The 25,646-nt window shown below is 38.0% G+C and overlaps 1 protein-coding gene across 6 annotated transcripts in view; it reads left to right on the forward strand.

Moving 5' to 3' along the window:
* Positions 1–25,646, forward strand: part of ctbp2a (C-terminal binding protein 2a) — a 97,684-nt gene that overhangs the window by 65,129 nt on the left and 6,909 nt on the right. For all 6 annotated transcript variants that reach the window (XM_088352065.1, XM_088352066.1, XM_088352069.1 and 3 more), the window contains 6 exons: positions 8,849–9,003; positions 20,436–20,580; positions 20,667–20,873; positions 22,023–22,237; positions 23,654–23,784; positions 23,854–23,981. In XM_088352065.1, the coding sequence (XP_088208191.1) occupies positions 8,849–9,003; positions 20,436–20,580; positions 20,667–20,873; positions 22,023–22,237; positions 23,654–23,784; positions 23,854–23,981 (981 nt within the window). The remainder of the gene's footprint in view (positions 1–8,848; positions 9,004–20,435; positions 20,581–20,666; positions 20,874–22,022; positions 22,238–23,653; positions 23,785–23,853; positions 23,982–25,646) is intronic.

The raw sequence follows: 25,646 nt of genomic DNA on the forward strand, positions 1-25,646 counted from the left end.
GTCATATACCATGTTTTTTTGTTGTGTGAGTTACAAAAGGATACAAGGGTGTTTTGATTGGAAACAAGAATAAAGTACAGTTCAATTTAATATTTTAAGGCTCCGATACAGTTATTTTAATATAATTTTCGTGTATCTGAATAAACTTGCTTATGCTTACTGTAATTGTGCTCTTTGGAGATATTTCTCTGTGATTACAGACGTTTGATACGTATATTAAAATATTTGAAATTGTAAAGATACCGTTTCATATGATTTCATTTATGATCTGAAATGAAGTGATCTGCATTTATATAGAGCTTTTCAAGTCAAGACTTCCCAAAGCGCTTTACATTGTGCTTCACATTTCCCAATAGCGGCCGTGCAGCCATGTAAGGCGCCAACCTGCTTATTGTGGGTATTAGAGGTTCAGTGTCTTACCCAAGGACACTTCGACATGTAACACGGAGGATTCGAACTGCGATCTCTTCATCCCAAGACGAGCGCTATACCTCCTGAGCCACTGCCGCCCCCCCCCAAAAAAAGAAACAATCAAGACAGTAAGTTAAGGTAGTCTAGCTTTTCCCAGTTGTAAATTGTATTGGGAGAATTTCCTGCAAGTCAAAATGTAAGATAAATATTACTGTCATTTTTACCCAACACATATATGGGGAGAGATTTGTCTCAAAAATCAAAAAATCAGAAGTCTTGATCTAAATCAGATATATTTGTGGCACTGCAAAATATACATATATTGTTTATGGCACTGGAGAAATTGGAAAATTGGCTTTGTTAGGTCCCTAAAATTTTCTTTAATTTGGCCATGAAAAAGCTGTCAGAACCCTGTAATAAAAAAATTTTATTCTACTGTGAGACAATTTTGACTTTTTTTCCCAGCTAACAAAACATGATTCATAACAAATGCAACTGCATTATAAAATGGAGTTTAACAATAAGCCCTCATTTGAGTCTTTAATTTCACTTATACGATTGAACGGATCTTAGTTTTAATGTGTCTTCGTGGTGGCGTCGAGCTTTAGGGTTGCAATAAATCAGGACACTAACACATCTGCTGTGCTGGATTACTGAACTACAAGAGAACGATAGTCAAACAAGAACGTGTAAACAAGTGGTCTCTCTTGGAAGAAGCGAGAGAGCTCACATAAGTGCTACCAACTGGATTTGCAAATACAAAAGACACCATGGAATAGTTTGAGATTCACAAGAAGTTGCAGAAAAAAAACACACTTCTAAGTTACTAAACTATTGTCAGTCATGAAAAACATTTGCTTTTTCCGTGTAAAGATCAATTTTGAGCCGAGACACCAACTTTCTACTTGACACCACAACGCACATTTGACAGTACTGGAGCTAGATCTACAAACTACATTGGAAATAGCAAACCTTGAAAAATATTGTGGCAATTGTAAGGGAGCAATAATCAATTCAAAACCATCGGATGTGAGTACAAATAGGACAGATATATGCAATTTTTTATACAAGTGGCGGGCCATGCATTTTACCCCTAGACCTTTAGTAATGCTACTTCTGAATCAATTCAACCCCCAATAACTATTTTATGGCTAGAAAACATTTATTAAAGCTATAGCTTAAACTTATATAAAAAAAGCATCAATGTTAAAACTGCAATATTATTTAGGAATATAGCCACATTTTACTTACCAAAAATCATTTCTTGTGTGCACAAATTCCATCCTTCTTTCCTTCAACAAGATTTTAAGTGGAGTACTCTGTCTTACAGATTCTCCATGCATTTCAGTTCCATCAAGAAGTTATTCTGCCATCGAAGCTAATCCTGAAAGTAAAACATGTCCCTTTGTGTTTTAGCTTAAGTTAGACAGTAATAGTGGACACAAGGATTTTTTTTGTTGACATTTTCCGTTAGGGCCCCCTGGCCAATCCTAGTTTGTGAAACAGGTGTCATTTACCAAGGCCGGCTAGCAGTCACTGGCTCGCAAACTTGGAATGTTCACCAACAGCTTTATCATCACTTATTTTGTGCATCAGGGCCTGCAGAGCTTATGGTGAAGGCCTCGTGTAGATTTCAGACCCTAGCCACAAGTAATTTGCGAAATGTGATTGTTCTGCTTAAATATGAATGCACATATCCGGAAACAACAAAACCATGGGAAAAGTACTTAAAGGTAGCTAAAAGATGATTTGGAGTTATTTAATATGTATTCATGGACAAAATATAATTAACATCACAAAATTCAGATATTTTTTAGCCCAGCAGGGAAGGCCTTGCAAGCCCTGACGACTCACCACTGCTGAGGACTGATCTGTTATTCTTTTTTTATTTGCAACCCCCTCCTCTCAGTGTCTTATTAGAATTTTTCTTCATTTTAGATTAGAACATCTGCAATCCATTTGCGGTTTCGAGGTCTCAGTTGCCAGCTCTGGCAAAGAGTTTTCATAGCTCCTGGAGAATCATTCAGTTGGTGATTAGTGTTGGCCAGAGGACGCTATCAAGGCTTGGAGCCTGCAGCAGCACATTAAATCCCCGCAGACCTCCAGTGAAGAGGGCGACCTGCTGTCAGATAAAGCGTTATTTACATTGAACTGCTTTCGACTCGAGGCTTTGCGCCTTACTTGTAGACAACGCTGTCTGCCTGTTGAGAAATGATAAAACACTTTTAGTACATTAATAGGGGTTTGGCACAAACTCTTTGTAATTCCATCCAAAAGATTACCAGCCTTGAATGTCCCACTGCCTAATGTAAACCATCTTCAGTCAAGTTGTTACATGTGTGTTCCATGTTTACTTTTAAGGAAAATGGCAGTTTTTTTCCCCTCCACAAAGGCCTGATTGAGGCGGAGCATGTTGGGTTCTGGTTTTGTTTTGCTCCATTTCGCGGTTTGGGCATAGGGTGCGGCAGATACGGCTTTAATAAACAAACAAGAAGTACCAAAGTGAATAGAAGGGATGGCAGGGTTTGTTCGGATGCTTGAAATCCTTGAAAATGGTTGAATTTCAATGTTAAGTTTTTAAGGTTTGAATAGTGCTGGTACTACTGCTGAAGTGCTTGTAAGTGCTTGAAATTGTTACCACGTTTTTCTATAGTCCGACTCAATAGACAACACATTCTAATAAATTATGTACATGCCAGCATGGTAAATAGACAAAAAAGTAGGCTCAGATGACCAATTTATATTTACAGAAGCTTAGTTCACACAGGGGAAGCATGGCGGCTTGGTAGGTAGCCCGCAGCACGACAGTGCAGAGGTCCAGGGTTCAATTCCAGCTTACACAGCCCCCCCCATGTGGAGTTTGCGTGGAGTTTGCATGTTCTCCCCATGCCTGCATGGGTTTCCCCCGGTCTCTCCGGTTTTCTTCCATATTCCAAAAACATGCATTTGAGGTTTATTGGCCGGTCAAAATTGTCTCTAGGTGTGTATGACCATGTGAGTTGTCTGTCTCTGTATGCTCAGCGACTGATTGGAAACCAGTTTAGCCCCCTGCCCACTGCCACAAAATAGCTGGGATGGGCTCCAGCACTCCTTCGACCCTACTGAGGATAAGCAGCACAGAAAATGGATGGATAGATAGTTCACATAGTTAAACTTTAAGATAATTGACTTCCTTGGCTTGGACGTACCTTTAATATATTGTTTACATTGTTACTATTAGTTTGATCAATAATACTGTAATCATGATACATGATTGATGATGACTACAAATTTATATTATTAGCAATATAATTATGTATATTATATTAGCTTTGAAAGTTCTTATAAAGTGCTTGAATTTGACCATGAAAAAGGTGATGTCGCAGTTTTCTCTGATATGTTTCCTTTTTCTACAGACACCTTTTAAAAGCATTCATGCTTCCACTGAGACCAATTTTTATGTTTTTGAATGCATTTAAAGTCCTTCTGGCGGTTACTTTGTAATTAGAAAATCCAGGAACTTGATAGCAGGCATTTCAATCGACGCTTAGGAGTTCAGTGTATAACTACATACTAAAACAGAGATGAGAAGAGTAAAAACCCTAGCATTATGTGTTTGATACTTTTACCAGGTTCCACATAAGGATTATTAAAAAAGAAAAATAACATCACAGGAGCTAATGAATACAGTTTCACTGCAAAGCCCATTAACCTTAACCATACTTCTTTATCGCATGTTTGGCAGAGGGGCCAGACTAGCAGGAAAAGATGACTGATTACTCCATATCTAACCAATCTGCATACCCTGGCAATACATGAGGAAAACCCCCCTATCCATTTTTCGTCATGCAACTATGCATCCATTTACTTACCGACATCTACACATATATGTAATATTTTGGTTTCTTTTTATTTATAAATAGAATAATTACATCAAATTTGTCTAGAAACATGTCAGAATTAAGCAAATTAATATATTTTGTACCTCTTTAAAGCGGTAAATATGATATTACGCATTTAAAATCTAAAAAAAAAAATATAGGAATAGTGCGTAAGGTTTTGGTGTTAAAGTGAATAAATATCTATCTCATGATTACAGAAATAGCAATTATATGTTTTTTTATGATGCTGGGACCAAGGTGCCTCAAAACAACAAAACAAAAATTTTTTTTTTTCACAGAAAAAGGACTGGGTTCGCATTAGACATGAGGTTTTAGTATATTACTCTATTTGTGCAATAATTGATCAGTCGAAATGTGTCATAGACCACAATCACAAAACATTGAATGCAATGGGAATTGAACCCATGTTGCAGGAGTGTTACCATATTGTCACACTGAAAACATTATGGTCTAAGTCATTTATAGTACTTAAAAAAACGAATAAAGCCTACCGCAAGAGAAATTGTCTAAGTCAAGTTCATGAGTTAAGCAGAAATGCGTTGTTTTTTTTTTCGTTATCTGCAATATGTTTGGTTGAACTTATGCAGAAATCGCAGCATACTATGTGAAGCTTATTTAAGAAGAAATGTTAATTCAGCCGCAAAAAGTGATGTATGCACTTATGTTGTTAGTGCTATTAACTTTTACTATTTTCTTTTAACGGGCCGGATTAAAAAGGGTGACAGGCCGTTTGTAGCCCCCGGCCCTTAGTTTATCCATGCCTGGTCTAGAATCAGTCGTAACTGGTCCAACAAAAGGAGTATAGATGACCCGATTCACAAATGAGCTTTTGGCATAATCTAAAAAAATGATCCAGGCTTTCCAACAATATATCAACTATTCCGCCGCACTACTCAGGGCATCATTTTTAATCATTATTGGCGATTTGTATATGAAAGTAGAATCAGTCATTCATTCTGGCTTTTATTCTGACATATCTATGTAGGGGACTTCTTGCTAGTATTAAATGGAAATGAAACTTTTAATTCATGATAGTCGTTTGATTTACGAGACCGCAGGGTGTCAATGCTGGGCTTTTCAAGGGCCACATAAAACAATTTGTTGGTCCACATTTTTTACAGTAATTTATCAAGTACACCAAAGTTTGTGTTCTCATAATGTGTGTTCATGAAATAGTTACCTCGCTAGTGAGAAAAAACTCAAACTGACAAAAACTGATCATTTTTTTAGTTGGCTGAAAATGGCGCCTTTACATTATTGCTTTATATTAGCAACCTGATAATTGTGGAAATATTTCAACTATGATGTGACCACATTTGTGTTGATTACAAAATATATGAAATCGATAGAAAATTTGGTCATACCTTTGATCAAGTTCCAACCTGTTCTTTAGCAAAGGAATCAAAATAAGAGTCAGGACTAAAAACACATTCAAATAGTAAATAAACATAAAAAAACAGACACATGAACAAAACAGGCCTAACCAAAATTTAGGTATGTTTTCTTTGTTTACCATTGTGATCATCTCCCAAAAAATACAGTTTTCCCCAGTGAGTCAGAATTTGGTGTCAGTATTTTAATATGCGTGAGAGAAGGCTTTCGTGACAGAGTGCGCTGCAAAGCCTGGTTCATTTCTGAAGAGCAGGAGGGCAGTTTTAACCGACAACAACGGTTGCCTGATAACTAAGGTGCTGTATCTGAGTAAGATCAGTAGGCTAATCCTGCTACTGGTATCAATGGAAACCAGTACCAGCTGTTTCCTGTGGGGAGCAAACCCGTAACCCCCCAAAAATGGCCTTGAGAGGGATGGGCGCTGTCAGGATATACTTGCCCAAGACACACCACAGAGTAAGTGGTGCCCCTACGACCTAGGTGGTTAAGGGATCATTGAACCGTGAAATGCCTTACCTTCATAATCGCTGGAATTCTGCAACAATTTGAAGGGTTGTAGTCTGTTTATTAGTGGAATTGTTTTCAAATGGAGGTCTGGAATTTGCAATAACATTAATGTCATTCCATGTGCTTTTTTGGTTTCACCCTATTTTTCATCAAGTGCTTGGCGCATTCCAATGTTGTTCGAATTTGCAATTCTTTTCAGTGGCTATGCATAGCCAACAAGCTACTTAGCCGGATTATTCTGATATCCGAGCTGTTACGATGTCCATTAACAGTGTCGTTAAGGAGTTAATTATCTCCAGATTTCTAGCCGTGTTTACTGCAGCGCCTCGTTCCGCCTTATTACGCCGGAGAGAGAGCTTTCAACTAGCAATAATCAACATTTAACTCCTCAAGATTCTTTACTTTCAGTCGCATCCTCTTGTGACTTGCAATGTGTGTGCGGGAGTTTGCGTTTGGTAGCTCCAGTGAATCATAATGCAAACAGAGATCTCTTCTCAAGGTCGTTTGTCATTCATTATTCCTTTTACGATCCTTTCTTTTCATGTACTTCTCATCATGATATCCCGCTCAGGCGCTTGTGTGAAGTAGCACTTTTATGAGAGGAGCCAAACAATGTTAACGCTCAGAATGTAAAGATGCGTCGCTTGGAAAGGGAAATAAAAGGAAATCATTTCTTTATCTGCGTGAGTCACTAGGCTGCCGTAAAAACGTCACCCAGACGCGAAAGTGATGACAGAAATCTTTAAAATGAAGGATGACCAGGAAGAAAGCCAGGACATGCGATGTAGTAAAAATAATATTACTTTTAATGTAGCATTTTGAAGGATTATAAAGGATCTTTTTGGGTGGCCGAAAGTCTTTCCCCCCTACTATATGGAACTTGTAATAATAATTTATTTGGTTTGAACTTAGACCGAAATTGTTTCTCGTTATCCAGTTCTGATGACATTTACGTGGATATAAAAAGTTCATATGCCCTTGTTCTTCCATAACTGTCACTTGATCTCTTCCATGCCGAGAACAATTTAATATTCTTTTCATCAAGGAGAATGTTGTAATAATGAGATATGTCATTGCCAGTTTATAGTCATGATATTTTACTTTCTTTAACTTCTTTCTTTTACTGTAATCATAAATATGTCTCTAACCTTCTTTTATTGAGTGAAATACACAATGAATGAACGGAAACATCCATTTTAGTTCATGAGGAGATGTCTAAGCACATTCCTGAAAAGATCACATTAAGTAATGTCCAGCTTTGGTCCGTTTTGACAAAATAAAATAGATTCCCTCTTTAAGTGTTGAGTGGCTAGCGTAAAATTTCCCTGAAGGTGACAGGGCAGTCATCAGTAGAATAATGTTACATTCTATCCATCTATCCATTATCCAAGGTTTGGTCACAGGGGCAGCAGCCTCAACAGGGAAGCCTAGACCTCCTTAAACCCAGCCACTTCACCTGCCCGGTATCCCGAGCTCTTCCCAGGCCAGCTTAGAGATGTAGTCTGTACAGTTTGTCCTGGGTCATCCTCGGGTCCTCTTGCTGGTGAGACATGCCCGGAACACTTTTCACGGTAGGCATCCTTGTCAGATGCCCAAGCCACCACAGTTAGCTCCTCTCAACACAGAGGAGCAGCAGCCACCTTTTCCGGGAGAGAACCATGGTCTTGGACTTGCTGATTTTCATCCCAGTGGCTTCACACTCGGGTGCAAACCGCTCCAGTGAGAGCTAAAAATCTGGCTTGAGAAAGCCAACAGAAACACAACATCTGCAGATAGCAGAGATGCGATGCTCCCAAACTAGACCCCTTCAACACCATGGCTGCCCTTAGGAATTCTGTCCATAAGTTATGAACCGAAATGGTTACTAAGGGGGTCCCTTGGTGGAGTGCAACCCTTACTAGAAACGAGTCCGACTTTCTGCCGACAATGTGGACGAAACTCTGGCAACTCAAAGCCCTGATAAGACTGTCCAGTCTCCATGAGGGAGGGGGTCGAATTCCTTCTCCAAGTCCAGAAAACACATGTTGACTTGATGGGCAAACTCTTAGGCATTCTCACGGTTCTGTGTAGAGCTGGTCCACTGTTCCACGACCTGGACAAAAACCACACTGCTCCTCCGTAATCCAAGATTTGACTTTCGACAGAATTATCGGCTAACTCATTTATGACTTCATTATATTCTGTAATAAAACCTTTAAAGAAACTGCTCATTGTTTTCTCACTCTTTTTTTGAAAACCGGCCTTATTGGTATCTGGAAACAAAGAAAACTCTAAGGGAAAAAAGCCATACCTCAAGTGCCATCAAAATAGATTTTATTTAATTAGGGGGATGCAAATCCTTCAATCGCCATGACAACAGACCACTGGAACTAAGCAATCACGCGTAGACAGACACTCAATACCATTCCTTTTCATATTTTATATTTTACTTTGTTTTGGGTTACAGACACAAGCTTACCCAATTGGCTGATTGAGGGCATGACCTCATGGGATAAAAAGACCCTTTGCCGAGCATCTGAGTAGTTGCAGAAATGTCATTTAGCAAGCGTGTGTGTGTGTGTGTGTGTCATCCGAGTAAAAACAAGAAAACACATCCTGTTCTGGTTCTGCGTCCTCCTTTTCCTCTTATGAATAATTCAACAATTGTGTGTGTGCAGGTATCCGGCCACAGATCATGAATGGGCCTATGCACCCGCGTCCGTTGGTGGCGCTGTTGGACGGGCGCGACTGCACGGTAGAGATGCCCATCCTCAAGGACCTGGCCACCGTGGCCTTTTGCGACGCGCAGTCCACTCAGGAAATACATGAAAAGGTATTCCAATTTATTTTATTGAGCCGATATTTTTCAACCAGTGTGCCGTGAGAACTTGTCCAGTGTGATGAAGGAAATTTAAAAAAAGCACGTCATTGTTAAGTATATTTGCTTTCTTCCAGTGATCAGCATGAGTAACTGTAACATTCATCCATATAAGTACCGTAAATTCCAGACTATAGAGCGCACCTGATTAAAAGCCGCACCCACCACATTTTAAGAGGAAAACCGATTTGTACTTACACAAGCCGCACCTGTATATAAGCCGCATGCGCCCACATTAAAACATGTAACACAATCACAAAACTAGTCCAAACCCGGCTTTGAGTCCCACGATTGTAACTGAATATAAAGTACACAGTCCAAAAACCACAGCCGGCAATATGAACAGAAAATGATACCGGTACTTAAAGTTTGATGCAGACCTGCAGAGTCCGAGTACCCGTTGAAACTAATCCCCCCAAAAAAAGTCTAAATTTCCAAAGGTAAGTGTGGGAAAAATATATATCCACTATTGTCCGCCGCGACAACAGGTCTCACTCACCTTTACCCCACTTCCCGTCAGCCCGCGTTTGCTCCGCCCCTCTTTTTAAATTCGCAAAACATATCAGAATAAGTGTCTCAAATAAATACATTACAAAAATTTACAGGTGCAAATACATATTATACATCGGTTACACATATTTACAAAGAAAGACAGTACAACGAGAGAGTTTTCAAAGCTTTAATTATAATATTATAACTTTCATCTCAAACCGTGCCTGTAAAGGTTAGCAAAACGCTACTAGCAACACGCTCGCAACACAATAAACGGGTCTGTTTAAAAAAACATACCATGCTTGTAGAAACTACGGTAAACCGTCCTCATATCCCTCCTTATAAATGACGTCATCAAAGTCGTCTTCCCCAGTATGGGAAAGAGATATATTCCACCGGTCTAAATCTTACCTTTTGTACTTGAGCGCCGCTGGCGGCTGTTAGAAAAATTTCATAAATTGGCCGCATCACTGAATAAGCCGCAGAGTTGAAGGTTTGGGAAAAAAGTAGCGACTTATAGTCCGGAATTTACGGTAGTTGGCCCAATTCTATTTTATATATACGTTTTCTTTATATATACTATTTATCTGCGGCAGTAGCTCAAGAGGTAGAGCGCTCATCTCGGGATCAAGGGATCCCAGTACGAATCCCGGCTCGTCCATGTTACATGTCGAATTGTCCTTGGGTAAGACACTGAACACCTAATGCCCAATAAGCAGGTTAGCGCCTTACATGGCTGCAAGGCCGCTATTAGTGTGTGAGTGTGTGTGAATGGGTAAATGTGAAGCACATTGTAGCACATTGGGAAGTCTTCATTGACTTGAAAAGCGCTATATAAATGCAGATCATTTCATTTCATTTCAATGCATATTAGCAAAATTTAGTGCTGACAAAAGAACATCTTTTATTACTTTGCTTTAATTGTAAGTTTATTTAATTAAATTTATAGATAAACAAAATGAAAAACTAAATGTGCATTTAGACGTCAATTCATGTTTATTTGTATAGGCCTTAATTACAGGGAGTCTCAAAGGGCTGCACAGACCGATGACTAGTACATACTACAGACTAATATCACGCCATCCTCTGATATAAATCCTACACGAGGGCAATGAAAAATTTAAAAACTTCAGCATGAGAAAAATGAAGAAACCCTAAAAAGGGGCCCCACAAGAGGTAATCCCCCTTCCAGGATGACCAGGCTGCAACAGTGTTCATTTTACCACTGAAAAGTGATGGATCCCGGGGACTCGCATGTTGAATGAATGAATGAAAACTTTTGTTTCGAACATAAAAATAAAAACAGGACAAAAACAATGAGTCAACAACAAAATAATGTCACATAACATGTTCGAAAAGGGGTAGTCAGAAGCAGATGCTTATTTTTCCTACCCCTTTATCTTCCCTATTAAATACATTTTATAGATAGCTCCTCTTGTGTCCAATACAACAAAATCTCATGGATATACTTATTACATAGGTCAGATATCAATAATTATAATAGTTACAATAATCACATATTTTATACACTAATCTTCGCAATACCCATCCCTCAACGTCATAATGCGCATAATGTCACTGCGGCACCAGTAATAATAACAATAAAAATAAACACAATACTTATAACAGTTCTGATGTAATAATAGCAACAATAACAACAAGTTAACCATAGTTTGAAATGCAGTATTTCCAATCTCCCTCATATCCTGTTTTCTTCATCCCTGTATTTCGCCAGTAATGCTTTTTTGTATTTAAATTTGGATAGTTGGACATTGTTTGATCTCATTTTGCAAATTATTCCAAAGTCTGACTCCACACACAGACACACACATACTTTTCCTGGTGGTTCTCACCTTTGGGATTTTGAATTCAGCACAGCCCCTCAAGTTATAATTTCCCTCTTTCCAAGTGAATAATTTTTGTATGTTTTCTGGCACTATGTTTTTGTTGACCTTAAATAGCAGTTGTGAAGTGAAAAATTTTATTAAATCATCCAATTTCAATAATTTGGACTGCATGAATAAAATATTGGTATGATCCCGATATCCTACCCTGTGTATGGTTCTTATTGCACGTTTTTGAAGGATAAAAAGGGGCTGTAGTGAACTTTTGTAATTATTGCCCCAGACTTCTGCACCATATGTTAAATATGGCAGAACGAGAGAACAATATAATAAATACAATGCATTATAATGTAAAAGAACTTTGGTTTTATTAATTATTGAAATGCTTTTAGATACCTTAGTTTGTATGTGTCTGATGTGTGTTTTCCAACTTAATTTATTGTCTATTATGACCCCTAAAAACTCAATTTCTGATACAATGTCTATTGCGACACCATCCATTTTTACTTCTAAATCTTGATTTGCCTTACGATTACCAAAGAATATTACTTTGGTTTTATTTAAATTTAAAGATAATTTATTTATATCCATCCATACTTTTAGGTTAATTAGTTCGCGATTAATACAGGTTCAATATAGTTATAATTTGAATAGAAAATGTTAGTGTCGTCTGCAAATATTACTATTTTCAATAGTTTTGAAACATTAAAAATATCGTTAATATATAAATTAAATAGCTTTGGTCCCAGGATAGAACACTGTGGTACTCCACAACAGATGTCCAAATATTCAGACGAAAACTCCCATTTTTACATATTGCTTCCCCCCGTCAAATAACTTCCATTGCAAAGCCACTCCCCTGATGCCATATCTTTCCAGTTTTTATAATAGTATATTATGATTAATGGTATCAAATGCTTTTTTTAAGTCTATAAATACCCCGACTGTGTATCTCTTCTTTTCTATACTATGGGTGATTTCTTCTACTGCATCAATAATTGCCGTTGTTGCTGATCTGTTTGCTCTAAAACCATATTGACTTTCATTAATCAATTTATGTTTATCTACAAATTGTTCTAATCTATTATTGTAAAGTCCCTCTAATATTTTAGAGAACTGAGGAAGCAGAGATACCGGTCTATAGTTTGTAAAAATGTGCTTGTTCCCATTTTTGTATATTGGTATAACTTTTGCTATTTTCATTTGATTTGGAAATTTGACTGTTAGAAATGATAGATTACAGATGTAGGTCAATGGTTTCACAATGCTATTTATAATTTGCTTAATTAGTACCATATCGATGTCAAAACAATCAATAGACGTTTTGTTTTTACAGTTGTTAACCACGTCTAAGATTTCTGATTCCGTAACCCCAGATAAAAACATGGTCTTGGAGTTCATTTTTATCAGTGACTCAAATTGTTTACCACTGCACTCTGGGATGTTTGCAGCGAGCTCTGGTCAAACATTTACAAAATAACTATTGAAATTCTCCACAACTTGATTTAAATTATAATTTTCACTGTTCTTATCAATAAAATAGTTTGGATATGCATTGCTTACATTCTTTCCTTTTATTATACTATTTAATATATCCCAAATACCTTTGATATTACTTTTGTTATGATGTAATAAATTGGTATAGTATAATTTCTTGCTTGCTCTTAATATTCCTGTCAATTTGTTTTTATACGTTTTATATCGGGATTCGGCTTCCTCAGTTCTTAGTTTAATAAATTTTCTATAAGTTGTTTTTTTTTTCTTACAAGCATTATGTAAACCCTTAGTTATCCATGGATGGTTTACAGATTTATTCTTAATATTAGTTTGTCTCATTGGGCAATTTTTGTTATACTTGGTGGTGAATATTTCCAAAAATATGTCAAACGCACGATCCACATCATCTGTACCATATATAGCATTCCAGTTTTGTTTAACTAAGTCATCATAGAGTGATATAATAGTCTCTTCAGTTCTAACTGGTTTGTAAACATAATCCTTAATTGATTCTTGTCTAGTAACCTTTTCATCATACACTGTAAATACTGGTAGGTGATCAGAAATATCACAAACCAGTAACCCGCTTACGTTTGTAAATTCCATATTATTTGTAAATATATTGTCAATGAGTGTTGCACTTTGTGAAGTGAATCTACTAGGCCTTAATATAATTGGGTACAAACTCATACTGTACATCATATTAATATAGTCATCAATGTTTTTATGTTCTTTTGGATTCATTAGATCGATGTTGAAATCTCCACAAATGAATAATGTTTTGGCGCTTATTGTTGAATATGTTTTTTCAGCCCAGTTTGTGAAGGTTTCCAGATTTGAGCCCGGTGATCTCTACACACAACTGACTATAATATTTTTCCTTTTTTCATTTATAATTTCTATTGTAATACATTCAAGTAAATCGTCAATGACAAATGACATGTTTTGTAATATTTGCGATTTTAATCTTTTGTGCACATATATAGCTACTCCACCTCCTATTTTGTCTGTTCTATTTACATAGTTCAGATTATCGTTGTTTAATTCAAAATTTACACCCCTTTCCTCACTGAACCACGTTTCAGAAACTGCAATAACACTAAACGGGTTCTCAAATTGTTGTAAGTATTCAGTGATGTCATCAAAATTTGTGTACATACTTCTACTGTTAAAGTGTATTATTGAGAATTTGCCTTCAGATTTAACAAAAGTATTGTATTCATTTCCAGTATAATATTTGCAATTGTCTGAGCTAGCTGATAGGAATTTGTGGTCAGGATCGAAGTCATCTAATCTTGAATTATTGGAGTCAGTGTGATCAACAATGCTCAGTTCCGGTAAGTCATGGCCTAATATATTATGATGGATTTTTTTATTGTGATCTGTAATAAAGGTGTCCATATTGTCAGTCCAGGATGCCATTGTTACACTTCAGGCAAATCTGTCCAGCTCCTGCATTTCTCGGACCCAAAGTATTTTTGCTTCTACTAGAGTGCCGTTTAACTTTATGTATACTCTGCAGTTTGAAGTCCAAGTTCCTTGTATTTTGTTCGTTTTCCTCAAAAATCGAGCCTGTCTTGCAATGTCAAAGTTTTTTTTGCTTAAGTGTTCATTTAAATAAACATGAGTCCCTTTTAGTTTTTTTCCTTGCTTAATGAAATGAAATGATCTGCATTTATATAGCGCTTTTCAAGTCAATGACTTCCCAAAGCGCTTTACAATGTGCTCCACATTTCCCAATAGCGGCCTTGCAGCCATGTAAGGCGCTAACCTGCTTATTGGGGGTATTAGGGGTTCAGTGTCTTACCCAAGGACACTTCGACATGTAACACGGACGAGCCGGGATTCGAACTGGGATCCCAAGACGAGCGCTTTACCCTGAGCTTAAGGATTTCATGTTTCTGTTTTCTGTTGATAAATCTCATGATGGTCGTCTTAGGTCGGTTCTCACCTCTTGTTAATTGGTGGCATGCTTCTATGTCCTCAGCATTGATGGATATGCCTTTTTTGCTCTTAAAAGCAATGGCCTGTTGCTCAGCAGAATCTTCATCAGCATCCGTTGCAATATTTTTATTTGCCACAGCCTTGGCATAGGTCTGAGGTTTAATGTCCAGACCGGTGATAATAATGTCATTTAACCTGGTGTACTGTTCCAGATCTGCTACGCGTCCTTCAAGCGCAATAATCCTTTTGTCTTTCTCCATGTTTTCGTTTTTTTAGGTCTTTGATTTCAGCCATTAAACTCAAGATTGAGTCTTGTTGTTTAGTGACTATATCCATTTTATCCATTAAAAAGCCGAGTGACTTTTTAATTCCTCGAGTTCTTTATCTCTGCTCGGCATCTTGAAAACTTCACGCTTCTCTTACGGCACCGTCCGCTGATCGCCTCACCCGATCGCCCTCTGAGTCTCAAGTTGTTAATTCGTCGGACTTAGTTTCCCCGGCTTTTAGTCGCTTTACAAAGTAGCGCCGCCATGTTTGCCAGCGTCAACAATGGCCGATCTTGGAAAGCAGGCGAATCGGCCTCCTTCCTGCACTGGTTTTCGAATGAAATCCGCCGAATCAACGACAACGTCGACTCCGTGCTTTATGTTCTTTTCGAAACCCACAGACACCAAAATCGTTGCATTCAAGTGGCCATAGCACATTAGCGGCTACGCTAGCTTCACTCACGGTGCGGTGCGGTGCGTTCACGTCTGGAGCCAGCCACGTTCAAAAATCTATGGGTCCCAACAGATATGTATGGGTCCCCAAAATTTAGTGTTATATTGAAATTGTAAATCGGTGACAAATATATTATATAAATCTATATTTTTATTTATTTTTAATCATAACAGGTAATTGGTAATACAAAGCAGTTATCACCTTAGATTTTTCAGTTCACAATATTGTACATTATACAAAATAATCTTGCTGAAATATTAATCTATATTTTTATTCAGTTTTAATCATCACAGTCAATTTGTAATACAAATCAGTTATCACTTCAAGAGTTTTCAGTTCACAAAAATATTGTACATTATACAAAATAATATTGCTGAAATATTAGTCTATATATTCATGCAGTTTTAATCATCACAGCTAATTGGTAATACAAGGCAGTTATCACTTCAGGTTTTCAGTTCATATATTCTTCGTGGTTTGCTGTCCTGCCACAGTTGTAATGCCTTCTCAAGGTCCAATTGCAACAACTGAATTTCCATAGCTAATTTGTGGTTTTCATTGTCGTGGTGCCGATCGAATGTGCGCTTCTGAAAGTTCCTATTGCGAAATGATTTATGCGAACAAGTTTTTTTTGTCACGCTGGGTACACGCATCATAGTGTCACCAGGAATATAATAGAGTCCATTTCAGCAGAAAAGTCTTTTTCTTGCTAGGAGTATTCTTTTGTTTATTTTCTTTCGTCGAATCGTTCGCTTCAACACACGTGCTTTTCTTGCCGGAATTATTGCCATTGTTATCACTCTCTGCATTATGTTTCCACTTGTTACTGACACTGATAAATGACCAATTTTGTGTTGATTTTTACCTAACACTGTTTATTCGGAGGCATACTTAACCTTCATACGACGACAAGCACCACAACAATGACGTAATCTCGAAGTAACGAAATCTCGTTTGCCGAGATCGGCGTGCAGACGAAATCTCGAACCGCGAGACAAAACAACAATGGCGGATCTGCCTGACGAAAAGTTTGGAGTGCGATAAATCTTAGTTAAAAAAAAAAAGTAATCGGGTAATATTGTAAATTTTGTGTCAAAAAAGTTGCGTGCCCGGCAAAAATGATGCGTCTAGGACACGGGGACGCGGGCAAACGAGAACACTGCTGCAATGGATGTTGCATTAACAAACAATAGAATTAAAAATAAATGATTAAATAATTAAATTGATATAAAATAACAAAATAGAATAAAAACGATGAACAGGCTGCAATGTATGTCAGCATCAACACGGTCAATGAATAGCACCAATTATTATCACGGTTCACGGATCCCTTTACCGCTATGCATCACTTGTGGCTTTCATATTTTTGTGAAAAAACTTCTTTTGGCGATAACTATGTGTTTATTTATTGCAGTTATTTCAAAAGGACTATTTTTTGTCATGTCATAATTTTACATGAATGGAATGTTTACAAAAAAGTCGAAAATGAGAAAAAATGGTTGGGCCTACATTATATTTTTTTCCTGTATTGTCGATGAATTGGATTCCAGACTGTATTAGCAGATACCTAAAAATCCCATTCAATTTTTTTTTCCTCTTGCGAATCAAAAGGTTCGCCCAACCCTGATCTAAATAAATGACCAGGAAGAAAATTAAATAATTCACTCTGAGTGGCTTTTGAGTTTCTAAAGCTTTTATGCTGACGACAGAATTGAAGCACAAGACAACTTTTATTAACCTTGGCTTTAGCGTCCGGCTTCCCTGACGTCAACCCATAAATACATCTAAAATAGAAAAATAAGTTATACGGAAATTCCTGGTGCGATGCTAATCCGCTGCGGTGAAGTTAATTCCGGTCGGTTTTGCAAATTTAAGTCCGTTATTTTCATAAGCGCTCTCTACGCCACCTCGACTTTCAAGTGACAAACAGCCGATGTGGCACTTTCTCCCCATTTGAATGCACGCACAACAACTGACATTAGCATTTAGATGATGGCAAGGACAAATTTGCTTCCATCCGGCAGGACAGGTTAGGAAGAATACTCGTTCTTCTGTGTGTGTGTGCGCTTTCGTATGCATGGTCGTGACTGATGATGTCAAGAAAAGACAGCCGTGTTTGAAGAGCAGTACACAAAGATGTAACTTGTCACTTGGCGGAATTTGCATACGACATCAATTCAAGCTGGGTGAGCCAGACAAAGAAATTGTTTTTTTTTTTTTTTTTTAGAAATAAACACAATGACTGAATTAAACCCATTTATAGTTGGTTTAGGGTGAGTGCCATAATATTAAATAATGTACCATATCAGGAGTGTCCAAGTCAAAAGGATTAAGGTACCTATAAAAAAATTGGCAACAAGCCGCGGGGCAGACTGATACCATATTGAAAACGATTAAAATGACGCATATAGTCTCATGAAACCTAACAAATATATACCCACGGGATCAGAAAATAAGGCAATATAAAATATTGCTTCTGACAGTAATCTCACATTTTCTGCACGAAGTAATCCACTGTTATTTCGGTACCATCAGTAGCCAAACATTTTATTTATAGCAAGTTGGCTGAGCTTAATTCAAAGAAAAACATTAAGGTAGCAATTTTCGATTATTCAGTAAAACTGAAATATTTCATGAATACAGAAGACGCTGACCCACTTACGAACAGTAACTTTATTCAGTTGTATTTTTTAGGTAGATATGAAAACGCTTACTATTCTTTCGTGTTGTAATCAGCATTGTATTGTTGGCAGAATGAGATACAGACGTTGTCCTACTTACGAACGAGATAGGTTAGTTGCATTTGTTCGTAAGTTGCTTCAGTGCTATAGTTTGTATGTTTAACGTTTATATAAGTATGTTTAAGGCTTGTATAAGTAATCTGTTTTTACTAAAAAAATGAACATTTAATAAAATAATATGCTCTAGGAAGAAAGGAAAGGAATAAAGTTAAGTTTAACTTACTTTTGAAAGATGAGCTTCAAGAGTTTGGCGACTTCCTCATCCGTGGTAGAAAGTGGCGGGAAAAAAAACATTTTCTCAACAGCATCAAGCTTTCTTATTCCACTTTTATTTCAAATGAAACGGCTCGCCTCTTCTTCACACTTTACACCAACCATATTGTATGGATGCATGAGCTATTAAATAATAAAGATGTCAAAGTTCTTAGCGCGCTGGAGAAACAGTATAGTATGTTTACACACAAACTAGGAAGAGGAACCTGGATTTCTTCTTTGGGGTGGATGCTGGGTGAGCTCTCACAGCGCCACACGCTGGAAAGAAGCACTACAGTACTGTCCTGTACTCAGAAAAAGGTGCACTAGACAAAATCTAACCTACAGCAATGTCCAAGTATTTTTCGACATCCCAAAAAAAATGTTCGTATCTACCGTTTTTCGTTTCCTGAATATTCGTAAGTAGGTAAGCGTCTGTAGTCCTTTTCTACAACATGGTTTTCTTTTCACTGTCTCACTGTTTCACATAGTTTCATCACACATTTTGTTCTGGATTTTGATAGACCGTTAAACAGTCCCTGAGAGTAAGTATTGTTAAAAAAAAAAAAATAATAAATAGATGTTTACAGGTACTGTATGCAGTATTTTAATTTGTGAAATACTTAGGCCTGTCTTTGTTCTTTGATTTTAATTTATAATGAAGTATTTAATCGTATAATAATTGTAAAACAAAGCTTTCTGCTTCTTGGATTTCTGCTTTCACTGCTTCTTTTTGGAATTTATTCCCAGCAATAAACAAAGGTTCACTTTGTCCTGTATTTGATGAAAATACAACTAAGTGCTAGAATTTATGAACCAAAAACACTGTTTTCTTCAAGAAGTACTGTAGATTCTGGACTACATAGTGCTTCTGATTAAAAGCCACACGCGCACAAAAATCAATTTCGTCTTAGTACAAGCCTCACTAGATTTTAAGCCGCAGGCTTGAATACGAGTTAATCGTAAAAATGTTGAAAGTTAAATATTTTCCGGTGGAGAGTAAGTTTTCAGCTGCGCCGTCCCCCCAAATTTGCCTAGATGATGAGTTTTCAGATCATGTGACCCTTCAAGATGGCGATTTCAGCACACATTTACTATTGCGCTAAAAAAAAACTAAACAAAATGTTTCACACAGACGTGTCTTTCTGGGTTCTTTTTTTGTCATTGAAGAGTGCTCTGGTCATGAACCAAATTGCATTCACTTGTCATCGTTCATCGTGGATTAAAGGAAACTCCCGGGACCTGACATTGACAGAGATGATACAAATGACCAGGAAAGAAGCCTTTTTGATAGATAACGTCCATTGCTTTTCAATTATAAATTGAGGACTTAAGGGGGCAGAAGTTGAAATATCATGATTACATTGTAAATAATGAATATTGAAGTACCAACTGTCAAACCTATCATTTATATATTATCTAAAAAATGTTGCCAAAAACATGGACTCATTTACTCTCGTCAATATGTTGTATTCATATTTGTACGCTTCTTAAGTATTGCTCAGCTATTTACACAGAAAGATATTACAGGTGAGGATTCTTTTTTTCTGGTCCGCACTAGTTCTGAGCCAGATGCTATGCACCATCCGAGGGACCCGACGGGCTGTGGAAATTTGCTAGACGGACTTGGCGGGCGTACGACTGCTGAAACCCTTGTGAAAAACAAAAGAACAAGCTGCACAGTATTTAAAGCAGCAGTTTTTATTTTGTGGGATAAAAGTAGAAGTTTGTGGTCCAGAATTTACGGTAATGAATCAAGATTATCTCAGGGGGTTTAGAAAACCTTCCCCAAGGCGTAGACTTTGACATAGGTGTACTTTCAAAAAAAATTAAACACATGCCTAAAAAACAAAAATGTTAAATATCGCCACCTGTGGATGACCATGTGTATTGTTAGGTTCTGAGCGAGGCTGTGGGCGCTATGATGTATCACACTATCACGCTGACCCGAGAGGACCTGGAGAAGTTCAAAGCGCTGCGAATCATCATCCGCATCGGCAGCGGCTACGACAACATCGACATCAAGGCGGCAGGAGAGCTCGGTGAGATTTGATCACTGCGCCGAAATGAGAAGGGAACTATAAAAACACAAATATTTTGAGGTTGACTTTTGTGGTTCCTCGTGCAGGGATTGCCGTGTGCAACATCCCCTCGGCGGCCGTGGAGGAGACGGCCGACTCCACGCTTTGTCACATTCTCAACCTGTACAGGAGGAACACGTGGCTCTACCAGGCTCTCCGGGAGGGCACGCGGGTCCAGAGCGTGGAGCAGATCCGGGAGGTGGCGTCGGGCGCGGCCAGGATCCGGGGAGAGACCCTCGGACTCATCGGATTTGGTACTCTCTTCTTTTTATAAACATACAAAAATGTAAGACTTATCTGTGATAAGAAATTTCAATGAAACGTGAATGCGTTTGTTAAAAATATGGATGTTCAAGGGACAGTATGCATTATTATTACTTCACTAGAGGTAAAAAAAAAAAACTTAATTCAAGAAAAATCTATATTGATTTAAATAGTAAGCATAATACGTGAACTATCATACAAACGGGTTTTTAAAATAATTGTAAGTTGATAAATTTGCATTCATTTTATATACCATGAGGCTAACCTCAAGGGAGCTGTCATAATTGTGGCATCTTTCTGGTATAGGTACACAAAAACCTCAAAAAGGCTGGGCAAAACCTTGAGTAAAGTCAAGTAAGGTGTAGTAGTTTGTATTCAGGAATCGAACCTGGATCGCTGCGGTGACGGCCCCAAATCCTTGTGACTAAATAACTAAGATCATAGATGACGAAGGAAAATGCAATGTATTTTAATCCTATCATCACACCATTTTAACTCTAGCGCCAGGTTGTACAAAATTGCAATGGAGCATTATGAGAAAGAGTTCAGCCAAAACAACCTTGTACAGCATGCTACTTACTGTGAGTAAAAACAGTGAGACGATGAGGTAAAATTGAATGCCTTTTCCTATGTCATCTGTATCCCTAGTGGTCTGGTGATTACACAGAAGGATTTAGGCTTATTATTATCATTCTTATCAATATTAATACTTGTGTTATTATTGCGCAAGGCCGCGCAAATATACTGTAGTCAGATAATAAACCAGTCTGTGGTACAGAAAAGGTTGCATTAAATGACGCAGAAGTCAAGTCAAGTCATGTATATTTGTATAACCCTTAATCACAAGACGTGTCAAAGGGCTATACGGACTACTATTTCACCATCCCACTGATCCCAAACCTGCAAATTTCTTTTTGGCTCTTGGGATCACTCGTAGACCAACGTTTTCCGAGCGAAGGCTATGACCAGGAATATAGCGGAGCTGTGACAGCAAATATGCATCTTAGCAGGGACATATGGACGGATACTTAGGCAGAGGGGATTTAATCAACGGGTTCAATGTAGCCTAATGTCGGGGAGTAAGAGTACAGAAAAGTTTTTGGGGCTTTCTTGTTAATTCTGTGATGTGGTCCCCCCAGGTCGCTCGGGCCAGGCGGTGTCCATGCGCGCCAAGGCGTTCGGCTTCAACGTGATCTTCTACGACCCGTACCTGCAGGACGGCCTGGAGCGCTCTCTGGGCGTGCAGCGCGTCTACACGCTGCAGGACCTTCTTTACCAGAGCGATTGCGTCTCGCTGCACTGCAACCTCAATGAGCACAACCACCATCTCATCAATGACTTCACCATCAAGCAGGCACGATGTTCCTTCTAAGATTTTTTTATTTTTATTTTTTTAAAGCAGGTTGTGCCCCCAGTTTTGCAAGTATTTCTCAATAAGTGGCTAAAACATTTGAAAGCCTTTTTTACATCCTATGAATATTTTGGTAGACAAGATTACTTTTTGGTAGGGGTCTCCATTCTTTTTGAAACTGAGCGCTACTTTTTGTTTTTTGAGATCCATCTGCATTCACATTAGACAATACAGTGCCATCTAGTGGTCAAATATAACACAATTTACCTTCATATAAACTCAGATTCATTTCAGAAATATTTTACTGTAGGAAATAAAATCATATTTTTAACTTATCTTTACTATTAGTGGTAGTAGTAGGAACAATTTTAGTGCATGTTTCTTTATTATTATTATTTAGCACCTTAGTAGTTAAAAAAATGTCCATTAAAAAACACAATTGATTTTAAACAATATGCAAAATACGTGAACTATCATATAAACATTGAGAAATGTATATTTATTTTTCTTAACAATAGGCTAGACATAGAGCAGTGGTCCTCAAATAGTGGAGCGGACAAGATTACTTTTTGGTAGAGCAGTGGTCCTCAAATAGCGAAGCGGGGCCCTATGGGGGGTACTAGCGTCTGTCAAGTGGGGCTTATTTGACATTGGGGAACTTTCCCAAAAAACAGTACAACTGCACCTCCACAAGGAGGGTAGTGGCATTTTTAGTGGTAGAGTGTTTTGTTTACATTTAACCTCCACGCAGTTCAAGTGACCCCATAAAACAAAATGTTAATATGGATGTGGAAACAGGCCAAGAGTCACTGGGTAAAGAGATAAACAAAAGTCTACTCTCGTCGCCCTTCACTGCGACCTTGGAGAGAAACGAGCTAAGACTGGTGTGCTTGCTATGTTAAAAATGTTAGCAGCGGACAGCGTGAAGCCAAAAAAATGAAGCCGTCACTTTAAAACATAACCCACTTACGCTGATAAAACGCTTCAGTTTTTCTTCAGCGAAAATGTGTCCTATATCGAGCAATCTTTACTCTGTCCCCACCAATATTAAAAAAAAAAAAAAAGATCAATCTTGGGCTAGAGGATTTCTTCTTCCAAAGGGTGGGCATGGGAGAAAATAATTGAAAAGCACTGGCCTAGAGGGAGCTGGGATGACTGTAAGCATTCTTGCTGCTACGGGTACCCTCACACACCTTGTGAAAGGCTGGTCAAAAAAGAAAAATAGTAAGGTTTGGTCACCTTGTTGAAATTTGCATGTGCCTGGTCTCTCTTCTCTTCTTTGGTTTGTGCACGGAACAAAATTTAACGAAATAACCAAACAAAGTCAATACAAAAGAAAAAGACTAGGAGTTTGGTGCCCATGCTTTTCTATTTGCAATCTGAGTGCGTGTCTGAAAGTGCACTTGCATGTGTTTGCAGATGCGTCAGGGCGCCTTTCTGGTGAATGCGGCGCGAGGAGGCCTGGTAGACGAAAAGGCCTTGGCGCAGGCGCTCAAAGAAGGAAGAATCCGCGGAGCCGCCTTGGACGTGCACGAGTCGGAACCCTTTAGGTGTGGCCTTCCCCGCTCTCATCCGCTTTCGGCTTTTTTCTGAAAAAGTTTTGTTGGCGTCCTCTGCAGCTTTTCCCAAGGTCCCCTGAAGGACGCCCCCAACCTGATCTGTACGCCGCACACGGCCTGGTACAGCGAGCAAGCCTCGCTGGAGATGCGCGAGGCCGCCGCCACTGAAATACGTCGGGCCATCACCGGTACTGCACACGACACTTTTTGGCTTTTGCGACAACAAAAGCAAAAAAACACCACTGGATTTTATTGTTAGTTATATAAATATCAACATGAGATACAACATATCTGCAAAAAGTCCAACGAGAAAATGTAAGAACCAATGTAGTCCAATCTCCTCAAGTAAAAATGTGTTGTTTCACTGGTAGATAAATTTTATTGTTTTTGTAAAACATGAAAACCTTTTTTGTTTTGGATTCATTTAAAAAATATTTTAGGAACATCAGCATATATTTCTTCCAGTAGAACAAGGATGTATTGTTTGCAATAAGAGTTTAACACCGTGAATCATTAATAATGGAGCTCATTTTAATGTTAAATCCCATTATATGCCCTTTTACCTACCCACTTTGTCTACTTCATCATCCTTCTCTATTCCACTTCTTTGGGAATGGCAAGGAACGATTCCTCTAAGAATTGAACTCTGAAAAGTTGCCTGCCCCATTTTTCACATCTTGAAACATAATAGGACGACTAATCGCAAAAAAAACTATTGTTGCAAAGTATTAGGGAGTGATAATCAGAATATATAACAGAACAACTCTTTAAAATTAAGTTTGTCATAAATCTACTTATAACATTCATTCTATGTATATGACATCGCTATTTTCCATCTGCCATCAGTATGTACCTGTATTTACTCATCTTCATTCATGCAATGTTTGCGTTGCGTCGTCTGCTATAAGCCACGTGAACTCCTCTTTCCACGATGCTTTTAATGTGCGTTTACGTTTTGTAGCGTCATACATTTTGTTAGCTTCTTTTGCATCTTTCTTTTGGGGCTGAGGCTTTGGCTTAATTCCTAACCACTTCTCTATTTTTCTTGTGTTCTCTATGCGTCTACTTTTGAAAATGATATGCAAATGCATGACTTTATAACGCTCGGGAAAGTCAGGAAGCACAAAGTTATTCGATGAAAGCTTCTGATTGGCTGCCGAGTATGCAAATTACTAAACAAACCGAAATTGAGATTACGAAATTTCTAAACCGAACAAAGATTTCGTAATCGGAATAAAACAAATGTTTGATTTTAAAAAAAAAAAATCTTTTTTTTTTTCTTGATAAATTCGTCACCACCCGGGGGGAAACGTTTTTTTAAAAGAGACACTGCTCTTATACAGTAAAGTGCGGTGAGGTTTGTGTCTGGTAATGCTCGGTTAGATTTAAGAATAGATTAACCAACATGTTGTTCATGATTTATTTGGCAGAGCGAGAAAGCGATATGTAAACTAGCATAGAAAAAAAACGTTTTATTGTCTTACCTTGTTTTATAAATGTAGTCTATGCGCTGCTCCTCTTGGATGAAAGCAACAATAGATAGGTAATCCTCCGTTATCAAAAAACTCCATGCAATGAGAAAATAATTACTGAAAGGCTTGACTTGCTGTTAGCATGCTAATACTAGCACGTATGCAATTGTTTTGCGCTGAGATGTACGCCAAATACAAACTGTTGGTCTCACTATTGCCCCCTGCCATGAGGTAAAAAAATTGCATGCCTCATTTTGCATCATCAGACGCTCAGCAGTTACATGCTAATGTATTAATAATATCCATAATGTGAAAATTCAGCATTCTTGATAAAGAAAAGCCTAATTTGTGCAGTGAAATGAGAAGGAACATTAACACTGA

Source organism: Urocampus carinirostris, chromosome 13 (genome assembly GCF_059441175.1).
Source record: "Urocampus carinirostris isolate Australia breed hairy pipefish chromosome 13, RoL_Ucar_1.0, whole genome shotgun sequence".
Lineage (NCBI taxonomy): Eukaryota > Metazoa > Chordata > Actinopteri > Syngnathiformes > Syngnathidae > Urocampus > Urocampus carinirostris.